Source organism: Oreochromis niloticus, linkage group LG7 (genome assembly GCF_001858045.2).
Source record: "Oreochromis niloticus isolate F11D_XX linkage group LG7, O_niloticus_UMD_NMBU, whole genome shotgun sequence".
NCBI lineage: Eukaryota > Metazoa > Chordata > Actinopteri > Cichliformes > Cichlidae > Oreochromis > Oreochromis niloticus.
Window position 1 is genome coordinate 12,386,327 of NC_031972.2, and position 19,798 is coordinate 12,406,124.

A 19,798-nucleotide genomic window follows, 5' to 3' on the forward strand; every position below is an offset into this window, starting at 1 on the left:
AAAGACTGACCCCTACTGGTTTTTTGGTAAAATAATAAACTAGAATTTTAGGATTTTATTTAAACATGAAGTTATTTGAGAAAAACTGGACCTGAAAAAAAGGTAGTGATTTGGCTTTTAAATAATTGGTAAAAAAAAAATAAATAAATAATAATAATAATAATAATAATTAAAAAGAGAGAAAAATCATTTGATGTTCATAAAACCAAATAAGATTCTATATTAGTCATAAAAAATTTTTCATAGAAACAGCACCTGCATTTGCAACCGGACACTTTTGTATTGCAGTTTCTCTTTCGGGGGCTTTAATTAGCTCTTCCTGCAGGACCATTTTGTCTCAAAGAGAGAGAATGATGGATTAGTATTGCGCCCACGCATCATACTGGGATGCAGCTAAAAGGCAGCCATTCATGCGTGGGAGTGAGAGGGTCATTGCTGAGGAGGGAGAGAGGGAGAATGTACGTGCAAACTTCTGTGTAATCACTCTGACAGATCACACCATCCTCCGTCAGCAAAGACTCAGAGCGACTCAGTGACGTTCGGCAAATCAAGGAAGGATTTCAAATGGTTTTTTAAATTTTATTTTATATTTCTGGTAGCTCCAAACAAATTACACATGTAAGGTACCCAACCTGAGAATGCCACGGAGACAATTAACAGCACATCAATTCACTGGCATAAGTGAAAAATCTCTATGAATAAGAGATATATGCTCATTGCACAAAAGTACAAGATATTCTATACTATCATTGTACAAAATACAAACATAAAAAAATATCTTTTGACAACTTACCACACAGTCAAACAATGTTAGATTGATTATCAGCTCGTAAAATGTGAAAAATATCCATGCAGTGAAAGATAGCCACATAGTGGGAATCGTTATGATCAAAGAGAGAGTTAAGAGTGGGAGACGTGAAAGAGTGAAATTAGTCTGCAGGAGAGTAGAGAGGAAAAATGAGTATGCTGGAATGAGAGCATCAACAAAAGAGGCAGTTTGAGTAAACTAGCGATGGAGTCATTGAAAGATTAATTCAAGCTCTTTAGTCTTTTCTTCCTTTCATCTCTTCTGGCTCTCCCGTGGCAGAGTGGCTGGAGGCAGCTGGCACAGTGTGGGTGCCCCCAGCCAGTCCCAGTGAGAGAAGAATGGGGCAAAATTAGTGCCAGGTCTCTGGTGGTGAGCGTCATGCTTCGGAGCACCACCCCAGAGGCCAAAGGGCACCAAGTTATGTGTGGCCCAAGGGAAGTCATAGCCACAGTGATCCTCAGTGGAAACATAGACATTGAATACCATGAAGCTCCATGCTGTGAGGCAGTGGCACTGCAGCAGGATGGGGTCTACTGTGGCCCAAAATCCCACGCTAAATAACTCCCAGCCAGACAGGTACTGGGTGACAAGGCTGAAAGGCTGGTTGTACTGGTGGTGGATTGCGTGGAAAGTGCGGTACAACCAAGCAACCCGGTGGTGCAGCAGGTGCCACAGGTAGTACTGGAAGTCAAAGACCACCATACAGCCCAGGATGCCCAGGAAAAAACTGAAGAGAGTGGGGGCTTCAGGGGGTAGAGGGGTTGGTGGCCTCCACAACCACTGTGCAACTGCAGCAGGAAAGATGTAAAGCAGGTGATTGTAAATGGTGACACCCAAGGTGGTCCAGATGTTAGGCCAGGTGATGGGTCTGTCTGGATGCAGCCTGTAGCGGTTGATGCACGGCCAGTTGGGAGCAAGCAGGTCCAACACAGTGTAAAGAGCGACCAGGAGAAAATAGGTAGTGACTGAGAGGACCACGGGGAAGAGAGGACTTCTTAGGAGGTCGTGGTAGTTCTGACGGAGATAGTCCCAAATAGGCTGCAGGACCAAGTCCTGGGAATAATCCCCAGTCACATTGTCTACATTTGACATCCAAGATAAAGTCTCAGTTCTGAGTAACCCGCCCACGCTCATCATTAATATGGCGTTTCTCTTCCAAAGATGGCTGATCCAATAGGATTGTTTTTAACAAGCAACCAAAGAGGATAAAGAGGGTCTGAATGAAAAGAGGGATCCAAGCTTCCTCGTGTAGGTTAAGCGACAGCAAATTGCCTGGTGATGGTGTGCCAAATTGGACTGGTGGACTGTCTTAGCCTCTTATGTATGTTCAAGCCCCACCTCCACCATCCCCTCCACCCCCGTGCATTTTAAAAGAAGGCGCTCTTTAAAGGCCCTTTTTCATGGGCACAAGGACTGCAGCCAGGACTCAGGAGCCGGGCCTCAACAGTTCTCATTTTTGACCCAAATCATGGAGAGAGCTTCCGTCTTCTTGAGAATTTGACTCGGGGACGATGTCATTTAGCTCCTAATGTTCCCAGAAAAAGAAAAAAAATTAATTATACCATACCAAGTGATATTTACACTAGTGTATGTTAACAATCAGCCCTTTCATTTTTCTGCTCCCTCACTCTCAAATCATTAGACAGGGAACACGCACATGCACATACACACCAATACACACAACATCAGAACCAAAACAGTAATTAATCACTGAAAAGTTGTCAAATGAGACATGCATTCAAAAGCACTTCCTTTCTGATGCTGAATAGTAATTGGCTTGTTGCTCAGTTTCAGCTTGTTTACAGAAAAGAAATGATGCTATTATTCATAAGGGGCAGAGACCACAGATCTTGCTTCTATGGTATGATAAAATAATTTTGCATAGCAGAGATTTTAATAGGTTTCTGCAGGCATACATTTGGTCAGTTTTCTGCCTTCAACAACAATGTTTCACTAAACTCCATCAAAATGCACACATCTTGACCTGTACAAACAAATTTTGTAGCTTTGCAAAGGCTAAATTAAAAAAAAAGTATTTGCATGAGATAACAAAACATATAAAATTGATGACATTGGAAAAGCAGTTGCATTGTAGAACGAAAACATTTATTTACTCCTTGTAATTGTCCATTATCTCAAATATTTTACTTTACTGCATTTCAGGTTGCACCTATTCGACAATAAAGATTGAAAAATCACCTGAAAAATGATTAAACTGCACGAGTCAACTGCCTGTTTGCCTGCAGTCCCAATGGACAGAGCTCCACTCTGTAACAACTACGTGAGTTAAATGTGAATGTTGTCATAGTCCAGTCTGCTTACATCTCTCCAGAGTTCAGTCATGAGCTGTATTTACTGGCTGAAAGTAACATGTAACATGCTTTTTTTTTCAGCTGCTGTCATTTGCTGCCATGCTTGGGATCACTGTTCTGCTTTATGACTCCAACTTAAGTATTAGCTGTCAAGACAGACGGCACATTCAAATTTTTAAAACTTTGGTATACAGAGGAGTTTGTGATTGACTTAATGATTACAAGGTGCCCAAGTGTCATGGCTTCAAAACAAGCCTAAATCATCAACTGACATCTCTACTTTGGAGATGTCCAGAAGTCTAGAGTTTTTTTCAGATGCAACTTTGCAAACATCACCCATGCTTCTATGATCTTTTTAGAGAGAAGAAGAATCTTCTCCCAAACAAGCCATCCTTCTACCCTCTTCCACTTACCCAATTCAGGGCCGCAGTTAGGCTAGAATCTTAAGAGTTTGTATTTTTAGAGCAAGGTCAAGTAAATGGAAGACTTGCTGAAATATTTATTTTGTATGTACTGCATATTCCATAAGACTTTTTCTCATATTTTATTTTTTCTTTCTTAAATGCGGCCTGCTGCATGTTCCTTGTACAACACCTCCATCTTCTTACTAGTTCAGGATCACTAGAACCTATCCCAGCTGTCAAAAGGAAAAGCAGGATACACCGGTCTATCACAGAAGACACAACAGAGATTTTCACACCTACGGCCAATTTAAAATCATGATTAAAGTGTGGGAGGAAGCTGGAGGACCCAGAGAGAACCCATGGCACAGTGTGAATATGAAAACACAGAAAGTAGTGTTCTATTTGAATTTTAACACATTTCACTACAAGGCAATGACGCTAACCGCCACACTAATGTGTTCCCTGCAGCATACTGTTAAAACGTCTGCTTTTATGGTCACTTGCTGACAATCAGTTATTTCAGTGGATTTGTTTATTCATGTGGATGCAAAATAAGGTTGTACTTTTCCACACACAGTGCAGTGCATTAAATAAATTCCTATTTTAGTTTTTCAGTAATAACAGCTAACAAATGTTACTGTGTATACTGAAACGTATAATAAAAAAGAGCAAAATGATGATGAACTCCTAGCGGCTCACTGAACATAACAGAAAATTCAAAATATTAAGAAGATCATCGTAATACTTCATCATGAGTCCAATTGCACAAAATGTTCATTTTTTATGTGATCAGCACACTTTTTTATACCAGCCAATAGAGGGCAGTAACATCAAGTCTTGAGCAGAGAAGTCATAGAATATAGTGCAAGAGAGCAATGACTAAAAGGAAATCCTCCTCAAATGGATGAGGAATTGCACTGTGTAGCATAAACATAATCAGGAGTGAAAACACAGCATAGAAGATGCACAGCACAGAGTGAAGATGTATAACTAACTCAACCAAAAGCTTTAGCTTTCTAGTGATCCAGTCAAGCTCAGATGAGGATTGGGACAACGCTGCGGAACAGCCAGAGAACTCATCACCATCAGCAATGGAGAATAGACATTCAAGTGAAACTCCCCACCAGAACATCACTCATCCATTTGTTCGGCTACCACCACCCTCAACTCCTTCACAAGCAGTTCCAAGACAACTTGTACAAGCCACCAATACCAGCATGTTTGTACATGTTCTCTCTGGTTTGCAGCATACTTGAAGACGTAGGAGGTCAAACAACCTGATCAGCCCCACCTTCAAAACAACTCCAGTAGTATTTCAAATCTGATGTTATTTGTGAAAAAATGCACTTTTTTTCCAAGACCAATGGATCAGTAAATGAGTGAGAAGCTGTGTTTCAGTGCATTTTGTTTTCTTTTAAACTGTATAACATTGATTTGCTATTGTTTTGTGTATACTAGGGACCTTTTTTGTCAACTTGTTCTCTAAACAAAAAAATTATTTGTATAGTATATTAATCAGTATTGTAAAATAAAAAAGAATAACTGACTTTGTTGTACAGGTGATTTAAATTTTAGCTTACTGTATTATCCAAAATCCCATCTGGGCAAGCACACTTGGGGCCACCATGGAAACTGCGGACAAAAGTAGCTGGGTCCCAGGTGGGTAACCCAAATGGGCCCCAACTATCAGACCCACTCCTACCCATCTGGGTCCCACACTTGTTTTTTGGCTGGGCCTGATTTGGGGCCCATCCAGGGTCCGTCATTAACCCATCTGGGCAAACACACTTGGGGCCACCATGAAAACTGCGGACAAAAGTAGCTGGGTCCCAGGTGGGTAACCCAAATGGGCCCCAACTATCAGACCCACTCCTACCCATCTGGGTCCCACACTTGTTTTTTGGCTGGGCCTGATTTGGGGCCCATCCAGGGCCCATCATTAACCTATGTGGGCAAACACATTTGGGGCCACCATGGAAACTGAGGACAAAATTAGCTGGGCCCCAGTTGGGTTTCCCAAGTGGGCCCCAAATATTAGCCCTGCTGCTCCCTATTTGGGCCCCACATATGTGTGTTGACTGGGATAGTTGCTTTAGTGACATAGTAATCAATACTTTCAGCAGATACAATTAATCACAAACCATTTTTGGATCAGTGTTAAAAGACCCGTTTATTCTTGGTGTATAATGGACAAAAAAAAAAAAAAACCACAACAGTGGCTTATTTGTTTTAGGAAATTTCTATTAGCTTTTGACATAGAAATCATAAAGCATCTCTGGGTCCATGAATGTATCAAACTAAAAAAGTTTAATGTTAAATGAACATAAATAGAATAATTAGAGCAGGGTTGATAAATTAAACACTAGCTGGCATGAGCCACTGTCCCTGCCATTGAAATTCGTTATTGTCCCCACAAATCCTATTCACATGTTCTATATATTTAAGCTCCTTTAGCCTGTCCACAGTTGCTGTGCATCTGCAAGCCACTTTGAAACCTACCTGCGGCTTTTAACAAAGAGAAAGTTAAGAGAAGAAAGACAGCCACACCAATTGAACCTGCATATATAAATATCTACTTATGACAACCGGCTGGTAGTATGACATCCAGCCATACTACCAGCCGGTTCCTATCCCTGTTTTTATGAGACCACAGCAAAGATAGAATACATCCCATTATCCACATTATCCCACATCCAATTGTGGCTCAAGAGTTGGCAGTTCGTCTTGTAATCGGAAGGTTGCCAGTTCGAACCCCAGCTTAGACAGTCTCGGTCGTTGTGTCCTTGGGCAAGATGCTTCACCCGTTGCCTTCTGGTGGTGGTCAGAGGTGGCGCCAGTGTCCGGCAACCTCGCCTCTGTCAGTGTGCCCCAGGGCGGCTGTGGCTACAATGTAGCTTGCCATCTTCTGTGTTAATGGGTGGATGACTGAATGTGTAAAGTGCTTTGGGGCCCTTAGGGACTAGTAAAGCGCTATACAAATACAGGCCATTTACCATTGCAACATTTTGGGCAAGCTCGATTTTTTGCCCAACGAAAGACAAATCAAGACAAAAAGTTCAATAAAATAAAATAGATAAAAGCCGCTGATCCTAATGTAACTCAAGTCGAATAGCAACAACCACAGCAGTACCAGCACTGTTTTGGGCTAATACTTGCACTGAGGAGTAAAACACAACCTCAGTGTAGCTAAATGGCACCATTTTAGAACAAAGTTTGTAGAAATTATTCACTAAACATTTTATAGTGATTTTTAATGGTTACTGAATTATAAATGTATGAATTATTTACAAGAAGGATGGAGTGTTTTAGTCGTCATGTAGATTATGATAAATGCATTGGAAATGAGTAATTAGTAAGAGAAATTAGCAAGCAAAAAAGTCCTTTTTTTCTCTTTGCAATACTCAAAAATGGAAACAAATACAAAGGTTTAGGGAAAACTTAAACAAAGCTTTAAGGTTGATGCCTTACTCAAAGGGAGTTGACGTAGATAAGCCGGCATCGATGAATTTGTGTAAATATTATACGCAGAACAATAATTTCAACACCAAATCTCTTGGAAACACCTGAGGGCTGAGCAGTTTGAAGGGCTATCTTTTCTTTTCTTTATCATCCTTTCTCTGTGTAACTGCTCTTGGGGGCTGTGTGATAGTATGTGTTGACACCAGTGAAAACATGGATTACATCTGCAGCAACAGATTAATGTCTGGCCTCATCTTCAGGTGAAGGTTTACATTCACTGTAACAGATTCTGCTGGAGTGGAAAGCAAAGCCTCCAGTCAGTTTATTGCCAAACAAAGGAGAAGAACTGAATATCATTCTGGAGGCATCAATATGTTTATTTAGAGGCTAATTCCATGTGTCAATGTGTCATCGTATGATTTTGTCCTTCAAGCAGGTTTGTTGAAAGTGTTATTGTATATTTGTTTATTTGGGCAACCATGTATGAGCCATAACAAAATAAAAACCAGCGGAGGAAAAAACCCCTGGTTATTGGTCACTCTGTTCTGAAAAATGTCTTCAGAAACCTTAATGGGATCTATTCCTGGGGCCAGAGCAGGAAATCCGCAGCTGCTGGCTAAGAGTAAGCAGAGATTTGGTAAGACTGTAATTCACATCAGCAGTATTAACATCTGGCTGCATCACTAAAATTAACATTGAGTCAGCATGTAATTTTGCTAAAATAGTCTCGGACTCTGTAGTTTTTTGTCTGGTCCACTTCCAAGTCAGATCAAGATTGACACATTTAGCCACATTTTCACATGTTGGCAGTGTGAGTGGTGTCCCAAAGACAACATGCGCTTCATAGATAATTGAAAAACTTACTGGGGAAAACCTGATTTTATGAGGAGATGACCCACTATACATGGACCAAAACGCAAAAGACAAACCCCAAATAATCACAGACATCATCATAAAAAAATGGATTTAGTATAAAAATACACAAAGACATAATATTATAACTACCTAAACTGAAGAGAGCCCTTTGAGTACTCCCTGAGAGTAGAAAAGCACTATATAAGAATCAGTCCATTTACCATTACCATTGCATCAAAGAGTAAATCAATTAAATATGGAGTATCAAGCATTAGGTCTCTCTGTGCTAGCAAATGATTTAATAATGTATCAACATATTGATCTAATCTGCATTGCAGAAACCTGGGTACAGCAGGATGATTATATTAGTTTAAATAAATCAACACCTACAAGTCATCCTAACAGTCAGAATCCTCAAAGCACAGGTGGCAGCAATCTTTCACTCTAGCTTATTAGTCAACCAAAGACCCAGACAAAATTTTAATTCATTTCAAGGCCTGACTCTAAGCCTTGTCCACCCTTATTGACAAAGTCAAAAAAATATTTTTAGTTGTTCTTACCTGTCGTCTTGCTCCCCTGTACTCAATTTCCACTCCCACTCTCCCACAGACCAGCCACTAAGTACAGCAAGTCTAATAACTACTGATATTTGTTTAGTCTTTTGAAAGAGTAGTTGTCAGCAGTAAACTGACCGTTTACATTCATATATATTTGGACAAGGACACAAGTTTTTTTTAAAATCTCTGTTCACTGAAACATATTCCAAATATAGTTATATAATGGACATGGACATAATGTGCAGACTCTCAGTTTTTATTTGAGGGTATCCACATTCAAATTGCATGAAGCAGTTTCTGCTCCTTAACAAGTGCCACCCTTTTTTTAAATGGACCAAAAGTACTCAAAGTAAAACTCAAAGGCTATTTCACTGGCAGCTGTGGGCAATTCCTTCGTTATGTCATTATCAGTTAAGCAGATAAAAGGCCTGGAGTTGATTTGAGGTGTGGTGCTTTCATTAGGAAGATTTTGCTGTTAACAGACAATGTGTTCAAAGGAGTTCAAGCCATCCTTAAGCTGCAAAAACAGAAAGGAAAAAAAAAAAACATCAGAGAAATTGCTACAATAGCAGGAGTGGCAAAATCTACAGTTTGGTACATCCTGAGAAATAAAGAAGGCACTGGTGAACTCAGCAAGGCAAAAACACCTGAACGTCCACGGAACAGCTGTAAAGAAATACACAACTGCCAAAAGAGAAGGAACAACTGGAGGAGATGCAGAGAGAGATGCAACAAGTTCTACAAGATTTTGAATTGCAAGTGTTTTGCAATGCAGCAAAGTACAAAAATCTTGAAATACTGAGGATGAGAAACAAGAACTGCAGAAGATATGTAGAGAAATGCAGAGCAAAATCCAAGCAACGGTGAGCAAAAACACTCATTTGCAAGGACTGTATAACAAAGTCCAGTACACAAACACTCAAATGCAGGAGAAAAAAAGAAGACAAGAGAAAAAAACATGAGGACATGCAGTCTACAACAAACACCACATGCAGGAGGGGAGGAAAGTACGGGAAGAAAAATATCAAGAAATGCAAAAGAAAAACATGAAGAAAAGCAAGACAAAATTAGAAGAACTGGGGAAAAGGTGTAAGAAACTTGAGGTGCAGCATGAATAACGTTTTAGTGACATGACAAACCTCATAGCACAGAACAAAGATCTGCAGGAACTGTGCCTGAAAAAGAAGAAAAAGCACTTTGGGTTTTTCCAGAAGAACGACTCTGCCGCTTCTTCAGTTGAGCCTAGACAAGACTAGCCCCACCTTCCTCGAACAGGGCAAATGATACAATAAATGTTCCAAAAATATTCAGCGTGCTTCAGGGTCTCATTCAATGATAATGGTAATATTGTTTAGAAACATTACTGATGGTACTGTCTCCTACAGATTTGAGTTGGATAACAGGTACCAGTTCAAGAATAATTTACCTTTATTGGACAATAACACTTAACTAATGTCTCACTTTAATCATTTGTCTTTTATGAAGAAATATATGTATTAGTGTTGACTAATCCTCGGGGCTTGTGAAAGCCCCACACACATATGAAGAATAATCGAGATTGTGAAATGAATTTATAATTATTGATCTTTGAATCATGGATCATGATGCACTTCGAGAGTCCCTTTTGTTCCTTTGGGACCCTGATGCCTGGAGCTCATGGTCGATTTACCTGCTGAAATTCTTCAGCATTGTCCCTTCACGGTAAACATGTCTTGGAGAACTAAATCAACCTTCAACAAACTATTTGAACAGTTTTTTTATAATGATTTTGTTCATGATTTTAGTGAAGGAGGGTGAAACAGAGGAAAGGTGCAGGCCCAGATAAAATAAAGAAATTGTGTGGAGCAGTTGGCTGGGATTTTTTTTCTCTTCATTTATTAAAGTCTCTTGATTTCCGAGTCCCTCAAATCTGGAAGGACTATTGCACCTGTGCCTAAAGTTAAAGCACTTAATTTTTAAATGATTTTGCAAAGCCTTTTGCTTTGACTTCCCCTGTGATGAAATTATCCGAGAAACTTGTAAAAACTGAACTTTTGGATGGACCCCCCAATTCGCTGAACAGGTAGAGGGGTAGCTGTGTGCACCTTGCTCCACATGGTTGTGAAGCACCTGGATGGTGTACAAAACCTTTCCTGTTTGTTTTTATGGATTTTTCATCTGTTTTTATTTGTATCCAGCTCCATATTTTAGCAGGATGTCTTATCAGTACATTTAATCTTGATTTAGATCTGATTTCTTGGCTCATTGGCTTTTTTAATGGCTAGACCTCAGAAAGTGAGAGTCTACAATATCTTATCAGATGTACTTTTATCTTCCATGTGAGGGTGCGTCCTTTCCCCACGTTTATTTGTCCTTAATAAAAATGAGTGTCAGAGTCTCTACCAGGACAGATATATAATCAAGTTTGCAGACGACTCAGGGAATGTTTCTCTGCTCCAGGATGCAGACACACAGTAAACTATTATAATAATTTGTACATTACAGCTAAGCTAGGATCATTTTAACTGAGAACCAATAATGGGAACGCAGAGGAAATACTTGCAGTAAAATACTGTCATAATGTCAGGAAGTTAGGACCCAAATTTCAAAAGACTCAGTAAACTGATGAGTTAACAGAAATTTTATTTAAGAAAGTGACAGTGAGGGGAAAAACTGAGGAAATTCGGGGGCCAGCTGGAGATTGTGCAGAGGAGAAGGTTAATCAGGGTTCCAGGCCATACATTAATAGAATCTATGATGGAAGACAGTCTTCAGCCATTTCAAGCAGAAGGAGCAGGCGAAGAATTGAGGCAGGGAGCTGAAAGGAACAGACTAGTGTAAATAACCAGTTCCCCAAAGAGATCCTGGAGCGACGCAAGGTCCTGTTCCCAGTCTGTTGCAGCTTCATTCAGTAGGGCTCCCATGCTGTCATCATCTTTAAGAAGGTGACAGTGAGGGGAGAAAAACAAGGCAACTCAGGGGCTGATCTTGAAGAGAAGGAGAGGAGAAGGTTAATTGGTTCCAGGGTGTTGATTAATAGAATTTGTGTTGGATGACAGTCTTACTTTTTCCATGGGGGCTTCTGAGAAAGGTACAATATTTCCTTTCCAGGGAGCAGGTTAGTGGCAATGCTGGAGAGTGGCAGGCAGGCAGGTTGTGATTTGAAGATGATGGACTTAGGATCCCGAACTAGGCTGAAGCAGTTTGTGCAGGAGGCACTACAGATGCTCCACAGGAGAGGCGAGCTGGAATCTGCTGCCAGCTTAAGGAATCTCCATTTACCAGTTAGTTTCTTTCTGTCTTGTATTTTTATTGTTTTGTTTACTTCAAATTTTGCCAGCTATTAAAGCTGTGATTTTGAGTTTACGTCTCTCTGCTGAGTGGTCTAAAGTAATCTGCTCCTGTGACAGATTGGCGACCTGTTCTCCCACCCTGTGATAGCTGGCACAGACCCTCTACCCCTGTGATGCTGAACTGAATAAACTGATGAAAATGCATGGACGGATGACCTTGAACAAATTGTTGTTGAACTCCAGGCTTTCTGAAATTCTTTCAAAGTTTTTCTTTAAATAAACTACTGAAAGTTCCCAGATCGCTTTGATGCTTAAAGGAATTTAGCGTATTTAAAGTTCTGTAAGTATACTGTAAAATCATGATGTACACTCCTCTAAACAGGGCATTTTGTAGAGGAAATTGCAAACATGGCACTGTTTTGAGAAACAACGGTGATCTCAACATTTCTAATTTTTTTTCTCAAAACAATATTTCAGCTTCTTTCCCAAAATACTATTTCGACTTTAATCTCAAAATTACAACTTTATTCTCAAAATGATCAACAACATTTTTTTCCACTAGCATTTTGGGATCTCCTCTAATCTCTCTGGAGACACCAGGCATACCATACTTTGCTTCAGCTCTTCATACTTTTTCTCTGTTTTTCAAGAATTAAACAATTTTTCCTCTGCACTTCTGCTTCATTCCTTATCAGTTTTTTTTTTTCTCTGGGTCTAGCGGCTTGTCTTCTAAACGCAACCTCGATTCACAGTTATACATGTTAGTCAGTGATGATGGGCCTTTCCTTCTGTTTCCTTCTGTTTTATATTTTTTTTTCTAACTTTTGTTCATAGTCCAGATATTTTTTCTTTTTTTTTTTTTCACACGGTTTTTCTTCCATCTTTAAATAGACTGGATAACAATGATGACTGGAAACAGGTGAGAACACGGCTGACACAGGAAATAGAACTAAACAGTGACAAAAGTCCAAACTGAAAACACTGGGTCAACAACACTGACAGTACATAACACTACATATACTTTCTGACAATAAAACAGAACAAAATGTTGTTGACTCTCCACTGGCATGTCTGCAATTACAGTAAATACTTTGTGCCTTAAACCTACATTATTTTTGATAGTCACTTGGGGGTGATAGGTTTAGCTGGGAAAAAAACCCCAGTATGCTCCTATAGGACTTTACTGGTAAATTTCTGACTTGGCCTTGGTGCACTGAAAACTCTTTTTTTTCACATAACATAAGCCAAGCTTTATTAACAAGAATAATCTGAAGTATGTGTTCAAATCAGGTTATATTGACTATTTGTAAAGGTGTACCATCTGTAAAATGCTGTGAAATGCAGTCTGTTATTACAGAGCAAATATAAAAATGCATATAGTAATAATTAATATCATACTTAAACTAGTTTTATGTATTCTGAATTGATGTTGTACACATTTTCTTCTTATCTTAGCTATTAGTTCCTATCTCCTCAATTAAAGATGTTAGGCGCCCTTCACTGAGAATGGTTAATGATAGTTTAGCCTTTTATTTAAATGCATAACTTTTGACATTATTAGTGCTGAAAACAGTTATTATTTTGAAGCCATGTTTTCTGTATTGTAATGGAAAAGGTCAAATTTTACCTGCAAAGAGAATGGAGACATATATTCTCTTTGTAGTGATCTTTAATCTGCTGCAAATGATAGGCTACATGAGGGGATTTAAAGTGGGAGAGCATCTGCCAAGTAAGCAGGAGACAAGCATGTCTTTAAATTCATTTTCAAATAGCAACAAGATTGCTGGTTTATCACAGGGTAATGAAATGATCATTTAATGACCTATAGCGATGAGTATTGTGATCATGTACATCATTTCATCAAAGTGACTGTTGCTTAGACCTTCACTCTACATCTGTTTAGTTGGACATGATAGACATGGATTATCTTGTGGAAAATACAAGTATTTTGTATTTATTGAAAGATAATTGTATAATGAGACATATTGCAGTGTTTGATGCAATGCCAGTTTATGGTTTTACAGGGCACCTTCTGCCCAGCATTACTAACAGCAGCTGTGAAGGAAACAATTTCATCACCTTAACAAATGGAAAGTCATTTTCTTTGTGACAGTGGCTGCAAGTGGGAGAGAAGTTGCAGGGACACCTGACAACGAACATCTCTCAGGTGTTGTCACGAGGGCTCGGAGCTGAATAGAGTGTTATTCTCCTCTCTCATTTATGACACGGTGACAGAGGAGGGGCGACTGTGTATGAGAGGGACACAGAATGACAAAGGATGAAAGCTGCAGTTACTAAAAATAAACCCAAGAACGAGAACATCAAAACATTTGAATCGCAAGGTCAACCCGAGAGAACAAGAAGAAAAGCGGCAAAGTCACTCAATGCAACTTTCATTGTATAAACTTAGAAAATCAAGACAATTCAACAGGAAGGAAAATACATTTACCTAAATTAAATGGGATAATATTGCACACTTTGAAATGAAGCTTTCAAATGAACCTCACTTTATATTTTTCAAGGAAAATGGAAAAATAGGTATAGCATTTTACTGAAACATCTCCACACATGGAAATTCAGTTTATAAGGCAAAAAAGGAATTTCTGCAGTTCCTGAAAGCTTGGAAGTAAATATCTGGTATAGCCAACTTTATTCTTTAACACTTTAACACTCTTCTTTAAGCAGTCTTCAGGAATAGCCTTCTTGAAGGACACTCAAACCTTTTTTTCCATGTCAACATGCATTTGGTTTCACTCGCTGTCAAGATGTTCCCACACTGCTATCAGTCCATAACAGATAGTTTTTCAGTTTGTGTTTTTCTATCCAGGCATGCTTTTACTGCATTGGCAGTATATTTGGTATGACTGATATGCTGTGAAATGAAGCTCTTGCTTCTGAATTTTTTCAGATGGTATTGCACGGTGGAACACAATCTGAGAGTATTTTTATTTCTTCAGAATTCTATCAATTTTGACAAAATCTCAAACACTACTGACTGAAATGGAGCCCCAAACCATTCTAGGCAATAAAAGTATTTATTACAGCTATAATCCTGTCTTGGTCTCTGCTCTCGAGCTGGGTTTTTTGGTTAGCCCTGGGTTTTTTGGTTAGGCAGAAGGACTAGACTAAAAGTGAATGAAAAAAACACCAATGTCCAGAAAGGCTGAAGAACTTTTGCAAATTTTACAACAAAGTGTGTCTAGTTGCAACTGGGCAAAAGTGTATCTTTCATTGTGTAAACATTCGTAGCTAATCCAGCTAAAAGACCAATGCCTAATGCCTTAGAAAATGCAAATGCATAAATAAAAAGAATGAATGAATATTTAAAGGTTAGGCATAAAAGCCATGAGATGCTTCATGTTCATTTATCATTGTTATGATCAGAAAGCACCTGCTCTAAGTAGTATCTCCATGCTGACCTTTTATGAGTAACACATCAGAGCAGGTAGGCAAGTCTTAACCTATTCTGTCTCTAATGAAGTATATTGCACAGTACTGAACTCACTTCAGGGATATATTAAGTTACACATGCGTCAAAGCTCACGTCTGGCTCAGGATTTGATGAATACCCATGATACATGGTTTGTTTTTCACTTAGCTACACTGATTAAAACCTGGAAAGAACTGTTACCATGGGCGTCTCACCTGTGGAATTAATTATCCCACGTTGCATCCTCTGACTTCCTGATAAACAAGCCATTCAGAAGAGTCTGTGATTTCATTTTTGCAGGACTCTAACCAGGTAGGAACACCACTGTTATGAGCTAATAGTTGTTGTAATGCTTTTTCATATGTGTGTGTGTGCATGTGTATTTTTGTATTATTTGTTTTACATTATTTTTCAGGAAACTGCAAGCACACCTTTAATCTCTCCAGCAAAATGCCAAGCCAGCTTGAGAGTGCAATGGATGCACTGATGACAGTTTTCTACAATTACTCGGGGAACGATGGAGATAAATACAAGCTCAACAAGGGCGAGCTGAAGGAACTCTTGAACAGTGAGCTCACTGACTTCCTCACGGTAAAGCTGATGTTTAAATGCAATGATTATTTTGTTGTTTGTTTTATCTGTTGGGCATTTAGACAAAGATTTGATGTCATGCAGAATTTTCAAAAGGAAGCACAATCCCTGTACGGATTTAAATTAATGGGAACATCCTGGTGTGCTGAAGTATGACTGTGCATTTCATTAACTGATCCATAATGACCAATAGTAATTACATTAATTGGCTTATGGATCTTGAACACTTTGAAGGATGATTTGCTGTTGTCTTATTCACTTAAAAGTCAATCTTAAGAGTGACGTGTTCAAATGATGTAACATCCTGACCTTGTTGGAGGAAATTGTTTTTTCATTGATTGCTTTCTTGCTGTCAAAGTGTAACTGCTTGTGGCTCTCACATGAAACCACCATGGCAAATAAATGATGCGAGGAGAGAGATAGATAAGGTCATTTGAGATAAATCCCTGCCCCTGAGTCTGTGTGATAGCAGTGCGTACAAGCCTGCAATTTCAAATGATTGAGACCACAGCATCAACAAAACAGCCAAGGTCTAAAACCTGATGCCTTCAGATATCTTTCTTGTTACTGTCCGTCCCCCTTCATGTGGGTGGGAGGCCTCAGGTGCTCACACATCATCATCATCATCATCAGTGACCCATATCACCTCCAAATATAGACACCCTCGTGATGTCATCACATCCCTGTGGGCTATAGTCACCTCTGAGAATAGACACAGTGGCGTTCACCCTGAGTTTCTGCCAACAGGAAACTTTGACACTTGACAGCCAAAGCATGATACAGTACTTACTACTACATGTTCTGTCTTGATAGAATTGATAGAATTTTAAAAAGTAATACAAAATTCAAATTAAGTGTGCTCTTGATTAGGATTGTTAGGTTTATTTACTGATAAAACATGCTGCTGTTAGTCTTGCATTTTTCATGTTCATGTCTACTGTCGATTTTTACTCTCACTCAAGGTGACTCTGTATTTTAACGTAGCTTTGAGCTTTTCAGACCAAATTTAAATTGAAACTACATTAGAAAATGCACAACTGCTGTGGTGATATTTTTTCTAATCTAAATAAACCCCCAGTGTGGATTTTAATTTTAACCTTCAGAGAAATGCTGACTTTAGTGCCACGACAGAAAGATCACCGGTGCCTTGGAGATTAGAGGATGAATTAGAAAAACATCTTGTTTCTCAGTCATGGAGGAAATGAGCAAAGTAATAAATGTCGCATTTGATTAGCTGAGGCTCACGGGTCATTTAGTGGCAGCAGCACTCTGCTCTTCACCGGACATGGGGTTTTGCCTTCAGTCAATATCAACCAAGAGTAACAGTCACATTTTCTGCAGTATTACCGGAAGCTTAGAAGTGTTGAAGGTATTTGGCTAAGAAGTCAATAATATTGGTAACAAGTTTGTTTTATGGGAAAATCATTACAAGGCATTACAAGAGCCACAAAGACATAATCAGTCCGATTGCATATTTGTTGAATCACTATCTGTTTGCGCTTTGTTTTCAGTCTCAGAAAGATCCCATGCTGGTGGAGAAAATCATGAATGACCTGGACTCTAACAAGGACAACGAGGTGGATTTCAATGAGTTTGTTGTGTTGGTGGCAGCTCTGACTGTTGCCTGCAATGACTTCTTCCAAGAGCAACAGAAGAAAAAGAAATAGGTGTCCAAAAAACCCCAATGTCCATCCACATTTTAAGCTGAAGCTGAATTGTGTCGTAGTTTTCCCAGAACATAGGATTGTCATTTGTAGATGTAAACGTAACAATTTACAGACTGGAGCTGTTAAACCATTTTTACAAATAATTTTATTTTTTTGTTACATATATATAACTAGAAAAGCCCTTTCCTTAAGCCCTCCATGGTGTTGTTATTGTTGGGTTTTTTGTGTATGGAAGTGTTTCATCCAAACCTTTGTGCATAAATGTGTAACTGCTTTTCTTTTAGTTTAGTCTGCAAAAGAAAGAATAGAATAACTTACTGTTGATTCATTCAGAGGCATTTTCCTTAAAAACGATAATGTGGTCATCTAAAAACCTTTCCTAAATCCTTACAAGATTTTGTTCCAACAGATGTCCCAGTTGACTCTCCCACTTGCTCAGTTTTAAAGGTCATATGTTTATTTAATATCTTGATGATGCAATGAATGGTTTCGCATTTGCTCTTAGCCTCCATTCCCTAAGGGGAAATACCTTTTCCTGGTACAAAGTTAGAGTCGTAGAAAAATACCCAGGCCCACAGTGATTTAGCCAAGTGTTCCCCTGTGACAGTAATAAATGTCTCACTGCGATATGCCATGTGTGGTATTTTGTGCACTTTTGAACAAGATTTGACTTCGGCATCAAACTTACTAAAGATTCTTGGAGACATCATGTTAAATGTAAATGCACTTAATAAATGTAAATCTATCCTGTGTGACTTATTTTGTGCTGATCCACTGTCTTGCACAAGTCTTGCATTCAAAACATTACTTAAGTAAAAGTAAACAATTCTAAGGTGCAAAAGTAAAGGTGTTATTTTTTATTACACACACTAATAAATTGCTTAAAATGGAAGAAATTTCACAATCTTCCTTGTGAAAACAATTAAATGATGTAATCTGACGGAGTTTTAATGCACTGTAAAGCTTACAGTGCATTAAAACTCCATTAAAACAGTAAATTGTTACAGTATAAAATTACTATTATAGTAAATGCACTACTGTAACAAAAATTGTATCATAAGAAAACAGGTAATTGGTTTTATTAATATATGTGAAAAGCATCAGGCATTTAACGATAGCTGTTAATGTTAAATACTTAATATACAATTTCAAGGTTGCAGTGAACCCACACCTCTCCAAAGGCTCACAATACAAAGCTGAGGGGTTATCAGCTCTTTATTGTGGCACAACTGGATTAACTTTGTTTCAATTTCTATCCAATTTTGAATTGAAATAGCTGTTCTGATCCTGGCCCGTTAAGGACATAAAGGAAGACTACACAGATGGGGTGCAGTTTAGTGCAGTGCAGTTGTATATAACACGCATACAAACTGAATCCGGTCAAGCAAATGGTTTAAATTAGCATAAAACTGAAATACTCTAGCACGAGTTTCTACCTGAGTAAATATGCTTTCTACAGCTATAAAAAATCTAATTCAGCTTTATGAATCAGAAAGGCTGTACTTTTGGGAAATGACTGTGTCTTTATGACGCATGGTGATCCCAAGTTGGGTCCAGCTGGATCAGCCAAACACACAGATACAACCTCCCCTCAAGCAGAAATGCAGATTTTTCTCACCTTGGGAAGGACAAAAGTGTTCACTGAAGCTGTATCTTCTAAGGGTTTTCCTCTCTTTCTCTCTCTCTTTCGCTCTTGCTCTCAGCCCATTTCCCAAAATACCTAACTAGACAGTTAATTTGCAGTGATATTCTCAGCTGTGATGTGGACAAAATTACTGAAACAAAATCCAGAGGCAAGTCTGATGCTTTTATGTGAGCAGATGGTGCTTGCACAAACCCTCACCACGACAATGCAATTTGTCTGTGATTGGCTGTAATCGAGCAGGATAATCACCCCATGGGAAGATGCCATGCCGTAATTATGCGTTTTGTTCAATTTTTAAAAGGTTGCAATCAATTCTAAGTGTCATTTGATAATTTTTAAATGTGGATATTTATATTCTCACTCGTGTGATTGCCCTCCACTTTCACAAACCTCTTCCGAATGTTCATGTGATTGTCTCTTTATTTCCTGTGAGCGTCATGTTCAGGAACTGGCTTCTAGCAGAGCAAAAAAACCTACCCATCACACAAAGTTTGAGTCATCAGGCGTGATCAGATCTTCGTGTCCTGTGTCAGTGTATTCATTCAGCTATTGTGGGAGGAAATGTATCCAAATTATATGGGGCAACTGAGAAATTGTTAACATAAAAGCGGTTGCACCTAAAGCACAAATGCATATTTCTATCACAAAGACATTACTAGAAAGAGATTTTTAAAGCAGAAATTTTGCATGATTTAGTATTAGTATTAGTATTTTCTTATTTGTTTAAAAAAGTATCATTCCAAAAAGCATAATTTAATCTATTCCTAATATAATGTAAGAGGATGGAGAAAACAAAAA

The 19,798-nt window shown here is 38.7% G+C and overlaps 2 protein-coding genes across 3 annotated transcripts; one reads left to right on the forward strand and one right to left on the reverse strand.

The window, feature by feature from the left end:
- Positions 1 to 834: 834 nt before the first annotated feature.
- ch25hl2 (cholesterol 25-hydroxylase like 2) lies at positions 835 to 8,714 on the reverse strand. Its single transcript, XM_005459697.4, has 2 exons — positions 8,399 to 8,714; positions 835 to 2,333 (listed from the first exon to the last, which is right to left on the reverse strand). The coding sequence occupies exon 2, from the start codon at positions 1,943 to 1,945 to the stop codon at positions 1,061 to 1,063; it is 885 nt and encodes a 294-aa protein (XP_005459754.2). The 5' UTR covers positions 1,946 to 2,333; positions 8,399 to 8,714; the 3' UTR covers positions 835 to 1,060.
- A 6,663-nt stretch (positions 8,715 to 15,377) lies between these two features.
- s100z (S100 calcium binding protein Z) lies at positions 15,378 to 18,129 on the forward strand. Of its 2 annotated transcripts, XM_025909280.1 has the most exons (3): positions 15,378 to 15,409; positions 15,513 to 15,688; positions 17,200 to 18,128. In XM_025909280.1, the coding sequence occupies exons 2-3, from the start codon at positions 15,548 to 15,550 to the stop codon at positions 17,353 to 17,355; spliced, it is 297 nt and encodes a 98-aa protein (XP_025765065.1). In that variant the 5' UTR covers positions 15,378 to 15,409; positions 15,513 to 15,547; the 3' UTR covers positions 17,356 to 18,128. The 2 variants fall into 2 exon arrangements, with proteins under 2 accessions (XP_025765065.1, XP_013132984.1); XM_013277530.2 differs by lacking the exon at positions 15,378 to 15,409 and having other exon boundaries at positions 15,516 to 15,688; positions 17,200 to 18,129.
- Positions 18,130 to 19,798: the final 1,669 nt, after the last annotated feature.

Bases quoted from the DNA above. Each gene is read 5' to 3' on its own strand.
- s100z (XM_025909280.1), top strand. From the start codon at position 15,548: ATGCCAAGCCAGCTTGAGAGTGCAATGGATGCACTGATGACAGTTTTC. The intron at 15,689-17,199 runs GTAAAGCTGATG...CTTTGTTTTCAG, and splicing joins AGCTCACTGACTTCCTCACG to TCTCAGAAAGATCCCATGCT.
- ch25hl2 (XM_005459697.4), bottom strand. From the start codon at position 1,945: ATGATGAGCGTGGGCGGGTTACTCAGAACTGAGACTTTATCTTGGATG.